At 41.1% G+C, this 11,382-nt stretch overlaps 1 protein-coding gene across 2 annotated transcripts; it reads right to left on the bottom strand.

The window, feature by feature from the left end:
- Positions 1–414: 414 nt before the first annotated feature.
- On the bottom strand, positions 415–11,031 carry tmem74b (transmembrane protein 74B). 2 transcript variants are annotated; one of them, XM_085408045.1, is made up of 4 exons: positions 10,340–11,031; positions 7,785–7,875; positions 5,914–6,186; positions 415–4,827 (listed from the first exon to the last, which is right to left on the bottom strand). In XM_085408045.1, exons 3-4 carry the CDS (start codon positions 6,136–6,138, stop codon positions 4,183–4,185), a joined length of 870 nt encoding a protein of 289 aa, XP_085264171.1. In that variant the 5' UTR covers positions 6,139–6,186; positions 7,785–7,875; positions 10,340–11,031; the 3' UTR covers positions 415–4,182. The 2 variants fall into 2 exon arrangements, with proteins under 2 accessions (XP_085264171.1, XP_085264172.1); XM_085408046.1 differs by having other exon boundaries at positions 10,039–11,031.
- Positions 11,032–11,382: the final 351 nt, after the last annotated feature.

An 11,382-nucleotide genomic window follows, 5' to 3' on the forward strand; every position in this document is an offset into this window, starting at 1 on the left:
AAATATTTCTTTATGTCTTTGTTTTACTTTTTAATCATTGCTTACACTATCAATGTTTATAATTACATTAGTGTTGATAGATTCAATATATTTGAAGCTCATGCTTTTGTATATTTATTGGCCTTTTTTTTCTTATGTTAAATGTTTTATTACTAAAATAATCAGAAGACTCATTGAAAGCAGAAATATTTTATCGTTAGTTAAATAACAATAAAGTTATGGTCATTGTTGATGTCCTCAAATTCTTTGTTTCCAAAGTGTGATCATAGTAGGGATATTTAAAAGTGATAAATATATGTCTAGAACATTTTTTTATTGTCAGTGGGAGAAAAAAAAATCAATTTTAGTTTTTTCTGACATTTTAAGGCTCAAACGACCTTCACACCAGCTGATCGGCCGTAAGACCGTTTGTCTGTGACGTTAAAGCCATCATCACTAATAATTACCCCTAAGTCTGTGCCATCAACAATGGGACTTTCACTTTAAAATCGTTCTCTGATATCTTCACAGTCGAATGAAAAGTTTAATAATTCTGCAAACACACTTTGCGAACTAGTCACATTTCCATTTCAATTTTATTTTTATCGCGACCAATCACAACAATAATTGCCTCAAGGCGCTTTATGTTATGAGACCTAACAATAACAGAGGACCCAAAAGTCATTTTTTCTGTTAGGATTCGACCAAACCTCTGATCCTGTGATGGTTTAGGCCTCGCAGGGTTACTCAGCAGTTTGTGTGATGTTTATGAAAGAAAGAACTTGGTTCGCTGTGACTCGTTGTTTTTTTTTTTATACTTTTGCATACCTGCGTCGTGTTTCTGGAGCAGAAGTTTCTGAAGGTCCTCCACATCCTGCATGTCTGCAGGTTATATTTACAGTATTTGTGAAAGAAAACTGTAAAACGTCAAAAAACAGCTGAGATTAGTATCAGTGTGTGCGCCACTGCAAGCTGGACTCAATAATGTGTGCATGTGTGTGTGTGTGTGTGTGTGTGTGTGGCTACATTACCCTTGGCTAACTGGCTCACTATACAGACCGTAATACGTTAGCATAATAATATCAGTGTATACACAATGTACAGTGCCGGTGTTTACTTGTTAAGGCATATCGTATCCTTACATGACATAAATAACATCAGTGTACATATTATACAAATAAGTGATGTCATTAAAGGTTCAATCCACTCAAAAACATCCACAAGTCACTTTAATGTTTCTTCTTTAAGATGAAATCAGCTTTTTACCCATTTTAGGCTTTTGACTCTTTCATAGACGTTCGGATTATAATCAGTGGTGGAGTGTAACTAAATACATAGGCTCCGGCTTCCCTGTGCCCCTGAATTGGATAAGGGGATGGATGGAAGTTGTGTAGGCACAAGTAATTAATTCTGGGAACCCACTGGGATGTCTGATAACTTAGCCACTGGGTATAATGGCTAATTTTGTGGTACCAGCCAGGCCACGATTTCCATTTGTAATTTTTTTATAATTAATAAAAAACTGTCATAAGATACTACACAATGGTTATCTAATATACTTTGACAAATGTAATCCTGCATTTCCTCTCTACATGAACTGTTTACCCGCATCTATCCAAAGCCTGGAGTACAAACAGAAACCAAAAGGCTTCCTGTCCCAAAAATGTCTTCATACTCATACAGAATCTGCTTTTTGGGATCATTATAAATTAAACACAAGTAGAGCTCAAACATTAAGTTATAGAAGTTAATTATTTTTGCCCCATGTTCTTTAAATTGTTTTATTAGCATGTTTTCTCCTACAGTTTTTACTCGATAAAATAAACACTCACTCTCTTTAACACCAACATTACTCTCGGTTGTCTAAATGTCCAAATGAAACAATGGATCTGTGCTTTGTAATCAGCGTGAAGTTTGCAAAAATGTGCACAATTACTATCAAGGGAGCCAATTCTGCTCACATCCTGCTTCATATTTTTGTTCTGATGCTCACAGAAAATGCTGATCAGTAACCATGAGGCAACAGTTTTGGATGATGCAGCACGAGACACCAGATATGTGACACAATACTTATTGTTGATGCTGCATTCACTGACACTTTTTATGTAAAACAGGCTTGTTGGAGAAGTCGATTTTTACACACTTTCTTTTTTGGTTCTGTCGCTTGCAAAAATGAATGTGACCCCTGTTAAATTACTCATTGTTGTGGCTTAAAATTTTGATTTTGAAATGCTTCTGTGATAAAACAAAACAAACAAAAACAAAACAACAACAAACAAACTGTGTTCTTCATCTAGTGTCTGCTGTGATAAAACAGCCGTGATTTCCAACCAAGATCTGCTCAGAAACTGTTTGTCAAAGAGAAAAATAAGAAAATAAAAGAAATCATTACAGACAACTATGCTCTTTGACGCCTGGAGCAATGCTTTCTGGGTAACGTGTATCACTTCTGCACCTGCCAGGCTAACACCTCTCATCGTTACCTCCTAGCTCTCGCTGCAGCCAGCCAAACGTTAAAGCTGCATTAAGCAATTTCTGACCACAAGGGGGCATAATCAGCTTTTAAGCTGGTGAGTTAAAGACAGACCATGCACAGAGGAGTATTTCTCACTGGGCTGCCATTTTCTGTACTTACAGTGAGAGAAAGCAGCAGCAGCATGTGCTGTGTGGTTATAGACAGATGGATTCTGGACGTTTGAGGCCAATAAGAGAATCAATATTTGATGGCTTAAAAGTTCCCCGTGGAGGTTTTTTCCTGCCTCTGCTAAAAATCTGCTGGCAGAATATCAACAAAGACACAAACAGCTGTGAGGAATCTGTGATTTTAAGAAAAACTTTCTTTTTATCATCTGAACATGAGCATTTCACCCGACACCTTTACAACAAATTAACTGAAAATTTAAGAAAGCTTGCAGCGTCAGATCCATTATTAGCTAAATCTGCAGCTCCTCTTAGATTTTCTGAGCTTTGTAAAAGATTTCTTCTTGTTTAGGTGTTTGTCAAAACCCTGATAGACAAAGCCAGAGGTGAGCTGGCGACCACAGGGCAGTGACGAGCAGCAAAAGAACAAGGTAGAGAGGGAATAATGGAGGAAAAAATAATCACAAACACAAGCAGAAATGAATCATAATGCTACTCTACAACTCTGATCAGCCCCAGCAGGCTGGCATTATAGAGAAAAAAAGGCAAACATCAAACGGGATGAAGTGGGAACACAGTGGAGCTTTTAGCAACTAAAAAAGATCAAAAACAAACTCCAACAAGGTCCCATTAATCATGTGGGCACAAAAATCAGCAATTATATGATAATAAATTTATATTACAAGTAAGCAAAGACAGTTTTACTACAAAAAAGTCACAGAAATATCAGATGGAACGAATTGAGACCTTTTCCAGCTTGAATCCACCTCCCAACATTAAACCACATCTGTCTGTGCGGCCAGAAAAACAAAACAAGCAGCTAAAAGGAGCCAAGCGAGCTCTGTTCCATCTTTTTAATCAGTCACTTATTTTGCTTGCAGGTTTAAACTGAACATTTTAAGCTTTTTTTTAGGGTTTTCTGCAGTTAACCTTCTGCATTAATGGCTGGAGGTGAACGTCGCCAAGCTTTCAAAACTGTTGCCTCTGTTTTTTGTATGACTGCGAGTTGCTCTTTCTTTTACAGTAATTTACTGTGAAGTCTATTATAGTGCTATTCACAGCAGCGTTGCAAGCCGAGTATTTAGTGTGAGTGTGTTAAGGTGAACCTGCTGGTTAGGGCTTAAAATATGGCTAGATTTAATTACCGAACTTCCTTTCAGCATCAGTAAAGAATTTTCACAATAAAATGTTAATCTTACTTTCTGCGGTGCTTTATATCATAATGTGCTTTATATTGTATGAATCTGATTAACATACTAGGATTCAAAATCTTCATTTTAATCTTTGATATGCATCCGTTCATGTCCACATGTGCTCTTATCCACATTGCCACAGGCTTACCTCTCGTCTTCCACCCAGTTGAGCCCTCTGTTGTAAAGTCATACATCCCTTGTGATTGGTCAGAATAAATATCCCTTAAGCTCAGTTCATCCCTACATGCCGGGTAACAGCTCCGGCAGGAAGTCTCTTGCTTAAGATGGGGTTCTCCCCTCGGCACAAACGGGCGACCTGCATCCCCATAATGCACCTGGGGGATCGCGCAGAGGAAGGCAGAGGGTGGAGCTAGTTGACTCCACGTGCAGCAGCAGCAGAAGAAGAAGCAGCAGGAAGAGAAGGAGGAGGGTTTTTGCTTGGTCCCGGTACGGATTTAGAGTCCCGGCTCGGCTCTGGCTGTACGTTATTCCGCGTCTCTGCGCATTCCACCAAAACCTCCTCGCCTCCATCCCCGCCCTCACCTAACCTTGCCTCTCCAGTCGCCAGCTGCTTCATCCTCAGGTTGATGGAGCCGTAAGTCCTCTTGGGTTGAACGAATGCCGCCCTGCGTCGGTACATCTCGCCCCGGCAGATGGACACCATGAGCAGCACGGACAGGAACATCCCTCCCAGGGTCAGCAGGCCCAGGCCCGCGATGATGCACTTATCCAGGTGGGAGCCAAGCTGGGCGTAGTACATCTCCAGCTTCTCCATCTGTCGAGCCGAAACTGAGTCAGGGTCGACTTTGGGCTCCCGTGGGATGGTGTAGGCGATTACCACAAGGACGATCCCACTCACGAGGAACACCAGCGCCAAGATGAAGCCATAGTCTGCCGAGTGGTCATCAACGGGGCGAAATTCAGTGAAGTCCTGACCGTCCTCCTGACCTCCACCTGCTCCACCCCCGCCTTCCTCCTCATCATACGACTGTGGTGAGATCTCCTGACGATGATGCTAGTGAGAAAGGGAGGAAGGAAACAAGGAAAGAAGAGAATAGAGGAAAGAAAAATATAGAAATAAGAACAGAAAAAGGGGGGAATGAAGGGGTTAAGGAAAAGACAGAACAGATAAAATCATAAATAAAAGCACAAGGAAAGAAGGAGCGAATGAAGTGAAGAAACAGAGGGAAAGGGAAAGGGAGCAGGAACCGAAAGAAGGAAGGAATAAAGGGAGATAGGGAGAGGGAGGAAAGAAGGAAGGGAAAAAAGGAAGGTAGGAACAACAGACAGGTGAAGACAAAAAGAAAAATGAAAGAAAAAAGGGTCAAATAAAAAAGGAAGTAGGGAAAGGAGGAAACAATGGAAAGAGTAAAGAAAAGAAGGAATATGAAGATAAAAGAAAGTAAAGATGTGACACAAGAAAGAGAATTTGAGAAAGAAAGAAAAGAAGCAAGGAATGAAGTGGAGAGGGAGGAAAGAATTAGAAGAAGAAAACACAAGGAAAGAAAGAAAGAAGGATGAGATAAACAAGCCAGAGCACAGCGCTGAGGTCAGCGTTCACAGAAAGCAGTGAGATCACATCCAAAGAGGAGAAAATGCGTCGGCGCGACGACCTGTTACTGATGAATGTCGCCGACGTGTGTCAGTAAAAGCTGTACAGATACAGATGAGCTCCGTGGAGTCGTGACAGTCTAACAAACAGCACAAACAAAATAAAAGCCCGGGCGGGAGAGTGATGTCACCCCAAAGGCATCTAAACAGCAATCAGTACAAAGCCATTTTCCAATTAAGAAGGAAGCTTAAATCTGTTTGTTTCCTGAAGACAAACATGCCAGAAAACCCTGGACAAGTTCTTTTTCCAGGCCCGCAGCTGTACGCCAGCGTGTGTTTGTCTCTTCTCACAGGGTTCATCTTCCAAAGAGATGCCTGTGAAGCTGGATTTCTGGCTCAGGTTAGATTTGGAAGGTTACATCACTTTTGGCTACGGGGTTCGCTCTGTAACCCGAATCTGCCGAGGTCACATAAGGACTGTTTTAAGCGACTGCTTTAAAAACATCCAAAACAAATGTCTGCCACAACCACCAAACCCCACCGCGCTCACCTTACTGTTTCCTGATGTGGAAGGCGGATAACTCGTCGGCTGTTGCTCCTGCTGACGGAGGTCCTGCTCCTCATCCTGCTCGTAGGAGGCGTTCTCAAAGCCCCGGGCGGAGCAGCCCAGCGTTGCTGCTGTCCAGGGTGCTGAAGTCGGTGTCGGAGACGGGCCTCGCCGGGCTCCACTCCCTCGCAGCTCCCGGAGCTCTACGGTGTTGAAAGAGGACTCCATCGATATGTGCTCATGTCTTCATTGGACCTCCACTCGGCTTTATCCTCACTGAATAAATAGATTAAATATTATATGATTCATGACACATATGAAAGGAGTTATATAATCCAACGGAGCCCGACTTGACCTACAAAAAAAATCATTTTCTGTGTCTCTGGTTAAGACTGGATTGATCGTAGGCTCACATTAATAACATGTAGCCTTATAGTTTATTTATCAGTCATGGTCAGAAGTGGTTCTCAAGTTGTCAAAGGGTTACTTCAGATCCATCCCATTTTTTAGGAATCTTTGTAAAATTTCCATAAACGTACACATGAATTCATCGATGAACTGGTTAAACTTTTAACGTTCAAAGAAGAATCTGACTTCCTGTTTACCCTAATATTAAGCACACATCCTCTACTTTGTTCTACGATATGAACAAACGCACTGGGCCTCCAACACCTCACACCTACAGGAGCTGCTGTGTTGTGGAAACCCAGCAGTGCAGATTTTGTGCTGATGATGATGTCAGAGGAAGTTTGGTCAGTACGTACTGGCCAATCCCTGCTGTGGTTCCTGAATGCATCCACTTTGCAATAATACCACTTACAGCTGATTATGGAAACTCTATGAAGGAAGAAATTTCATGAACTGACTTTCTGCAACAGTGGTATCCTGTTAGAGTGCCACACTTGAATTGAGTGCACTCTTCAGAACGACCCATTCTTTCATAAATGTTTGTAAAGGCAGACTACATGGCTCAGCCTTCGCTCAGTGTTTATGCTCCTTTTTCTTGGTTCACCTCAGCGATCGGTAGTTTTCTTAAGGTTGAGCTCTTTTCAGATTGCACATGTAGAAATGCTTTTTATTCAACTGAATTTCTTCTGTCTTCAGAGATGATGGTTTAACTCTATCTTTCCAGGTTTTAATAACACATTGAACAGTTCTTAACCAGCTGTAGTTGCTTCAGTGTTTCTGTTTGGTTGTTTTCTTTGCTTGATGCAGGTCAATAATTTGATCCTCATGAAACAGAGTAACATGTTTTCCACTATGGGCTGTGTCTTCCTACGTGGTTGTTTAAGAAATGAGAAGCAGTTAGGATTGCATAACCTGCTGGCAGCTGAAACATATTAATAACTGCAGTAATTAAACACTGGATAATAACTGCTGACATTGTTTTTGACCAGGCAGTTTGTGTTACTGAGCTCTGTGCTGCAGACTCAAAATAAACACGTTAGTTAAAACTCATCCCTGACATTACTTCATTTTATTCTGAGGCAATGAGTTTGCATATTTTTAGGACATTTATAACAAGAAGTGACTGAGAACAAGTACAAATCAGCTCAAAATGAAAACTACACGTCTGTGTACTCATATATATATTAATCAAAACTAATTCCAGCGATTTATGATAATTTGATTACTTTTAATGGGTCTGTCTCACAAATGCATTAAAATAACATTTTTACTTTCAAATGCAAATTTTTACTCGACTGTTTTCACATTTGCTCAAGTGAAATAAACGTCTCGCTTCTTCTTCCGCCTCAGTGAAACCAGAAGAATCGTGCACTATTTGTCACACCTGAGAGGGGATTCATCCTGCAGGCCTGCTGTCTCCACACCACCTGCAGAATCCATCACACATTTAATCACACACGTCTCACCTTCATGGTTATTCATTCCCATTTCTTCTCCCTGTCATCACTGTCGCGCTGACACTTCTCCCGGTGATGGAGAGTTAAAACCAGCTAAATCCTAAAGTAAAGGAAGAGAGAGAGATGTTTGCAGCTGATTTCAATTCATTGTAAGCTCTTTAAACCAGGTCAAGGTGAAAACTGATATATGTGCACAGAGATGCGTTAACAGCAGGGAGCAATTTAAACAAAGTGAGACAATTGCTTTAACCTCCTAGGACCTGCCGTCCACATATGTGGACATCACATTTTTGGTTATTTAGACTAAAATACTCAATTTTGCTCTACATGCGCCTGATATCCACTTACGAGGACATTATACTGCTACTGTTCTATCAAAACTTTAAACGAATATCCTCATATGTGGCTCTTATTTTTCTTAGAAACAAAAATAAGGTTAAAAAAATCTGGTAATTCTCTGTTTTTACATTCATCGGGCCCCAATGTGACCAAATATCAAAGAGAAATTAGAAATGCATGCTGTGAAAGAGTTCGGGTCTTAGGAGGTTAAAAATGCACTGAGTTATTTATTTTTGTTTCACAGAGAAGAAACTGTCTGCCTGTGCTGGTTAACACCTCAGAGCCCCGGGTGTGATCCTTATCAAGCACAAGCTGGTGTGAACATTAAAGAGGCTCGATAGCTCAAGTCTGAAGATCCAATGTGGGAGTATAAAAAACGCTTTTAGTTCATAGTCAAAATCAACCCAATTTGATAAACTGATCTCAAGTGGGCAGGAGAGTTAAAATGACTGGATAATAAAAGCTATTAAATAGTCTATTAAAGTCTTTGTTTTAATGAATTTTTAAAATTGAATGGCACAAAACAAGGCAGGGACCCTACAGGAAATCAGAGCGTTTGATTAAAAATAAAGTGTAGCGTAAAAAACATTACAGAAAAAATGGCCCCACAAGCATAGAAAACAATGTTTCATGTTAAGCAATGTTTAATAATGTTTTTCAAAGTGGTGAAAGAAGTTCTCCTTAAGTAAAAGCTATAATCAGCTGTTACAATCATACTGTGCAAGTCTTAAACCTTATTAGTCCCTTATTTCTTTAGATTTTGCTTCCAAGGATCCAGAATTTCTGAAAGTCTTTCAAAGTTTTTCTTTAGACCTTGGCTGCTTTAAAAAACTTTTTTTGCTCAGCCACTTAACACTGACCCATGAATCATTCAAGCATAAAATGGGACCAGTGTTGTGTCTCCAGGCAGCTCAGCAAAAAACCAGTGGTTTTGCCAAAACTGATGCAAAGGCATCTGATGGGCAACGGCATCATTTTCAACATCCCAAACACAATAATGTAATTTCCTCTACACAGCACTCAGTCCCTAACACAGGATAACACATTCATATTGATATTCTTAGATATGTAATATATGACGTAATTAATGCTTTACAATAAATGGTATGAAGTAAAAAGCACTAAAATACTGACATCCAAAATACAGTGGAGTAAAAGTAGAAAGGAGCAACGTCCATTAAAATGATTCTTTAGTAAAGTACTTGAGTAAATGTACTAAGTTACAATCCACCACAGCTTGTATCGATTTCCTTCTAGTATAATTGTCCTGCTCTGGGCACGCCCCTGCTCTAAAGAAAATAAATGCAATGTAAACATGAAGTCTGACTGTTGTTCTTCTTACACGCGCAGGGATATTCACAGCGGCTCTTTAAAGGCAGAAAACATCTCCACGCGGAGTGTTTTGTAACCGAATGAGCAAAATATTACTTCTTTGTAGACCAGCAAAGCAACTTATTAACAATTATTCATCATTATGAATGACTTCCCAACAGCAGGCCACATGTTAGACAGGGCTGCTCTAACACAGCACAGCCTTTTCACCAAGCTGTGATTTCTGCTCCACAAAGCAGCGCATCACTCGTCTGTAATCTCCGGGGAGCTCCGGGCTAAAGTAGCCCACTGACACACTTCTCGTTTATCATCAGAGCCCGCCTCGATGGATCACATCTGGGAGCCCGAGTGCCCATGAGCAACCCGTCATTCCACCCTGTGGCTGTGCTCCAGCACCACCGTGACCTTGCGATGCGCCAAGCTGCCAAAACCTGAACCAGTGCACTCCGCCTGTGTGTGTGTGTGTGTGTGTGTGTGTGTGTGTGTGTGTGTGTGTGTGTGTGTGTGTGTGTGTGTGTGTGTGTGTGTGGAGATGATATCAGGATGAACCAGGGCAGATAAGCACCACACTGACTGACACGCTTTTCATTACCCCGAGCAGACGGCAGATAACACGGACCAAACGAGGAAGGAGAGTCCGAGTCTGCGATGATCGCATTCAGAGGTAAATTATGCAACCAGGCAGCGACTCAAGTGCGGATTTCTCTGGAGGGAAACACCGGGAAACGAGTCAGTATCCAGGCAGGCAGCATCCACCCCGCGCTGCATCCCAGGAACCCGAGAGAAAAAAAACAAAAAGAAAGGAAAAAAAGCCTCGATCACTTGCAGGGGCACCGATGAGAGGACCGGAGCACTGAGAGCGGGCAGTGATGGGGATGACAGCGGGGTCTTACCTGGTGCCCAGGGCGCGACCAGACAGGAATCCGACGGCTGTGGACATCCGGAGAGATGGATGCTGCTGGATGATGATGAGTGAAGAGGACGGAGAGCGAGAGAGGGAGAGAGAGAGGCGAAAAAATGACTGAGGTGAAACTGACCATGCGCAAAACCAGCTCGTGGCTTTCCCTGCTGGTGTCTGCTGAGCTGAGCTGGTGGTGGTGGAGTCACAGGAACCTCTCCACTCTGCGCCTTTTGACCTACATCACTTCACGACATTTTCCCTAATTTAATGAGGCAACAGCGCCCCCAAACCAAACTGCAGCCTGTTAATTGAGGCGTTTGTGATCTGACAGATCTGATTCTTCTCCAAAATCAGGAAATCAGGGAGTGATTTTACCTGAAACTGGCAGAAACCCTGAAAGAAAATATTCTTAGTTCATGAGTAATTTTAGTGTTAAAGAATTTTTTAACATTGGATATTTAAGTTTCTTCATTTTGGTGTCAAATTTACGTCTTTACCAAATCCCTTTATGGCAGAAATTTATTTATTTTTTTAAGTAAATAAACGACAAAAATCTCGCATCAGTTGAACAAATATTGCTTTTTTTCTTTCTCATTTAGTATTATCTCTGCGGAGGCAACACACAACCTTCTACACATTCAAAAGATGTCACACATTTCTGTGTTTTGGGAGGATTTTTACCAGTCAAGCACATCTAAACTCTGTTATTGAGGCTGATGGAAAACAAGAAGAAAAGACAACATTATATGACAGTTAGTCACAAAACGAATGTTGGACTTCCTTCTGCATTTTCTCTGAATCCTTGTACGTCTGAGGATACGTGTGTTTACCACAAAAGACATATTGTCTAGGAAAATGTATTAAATTGTATAGAAAAAAGGGAAGCATGTCTATTATGTCATCCATTTCTACCAAAATGATGCTCAAAATTTCCAAAAGAAAAATTTGTCCAAAATGTAATTTTTGGCCTGCAGGCTGATAGAACCATTATTTACTGTAGACAATCTCTCAAGAGCCCCTTATGAAGCTGCAAGT

The sequence above is a fragment of the Rhamphochromis longiceps genome, linkage group LG5 (genome assembly GCF_057381845.1).
Source record: "Rhamphochromis longiceps isolate RC_006_pf linkage group LG5, R_longiceps_female_GT1.1, whole genome shotgun sequence".
In the NCBI taxonomy this organism is placed as follows: domain Eukaryota; kingdom Metazoa; phylum Chordata; class Actinopteri; order Cichliformes; family Cichlidae; genus Rhamphochromis; species Rhamphochromis longiceps.

What these genes read in the sequence shown, in the direction of transcription:
- tmem74b (XM_085408045.1), bottom strand. Translation starts at nt 6,138, where the DNA reads ATGGAGTCCTCTTTCAACACCGTAGAGCTCCGGGAGCTGCGAGGGAGT. An exon ending in CCACATCAGGAAACAGTAAG is followed by an intron (nt 4,828 to 5,913) that starts GTGAGCGCGGTG and finishes CTTTCTCACTAG; the next exon opens with CATCATCGTCAGGAGATCTC.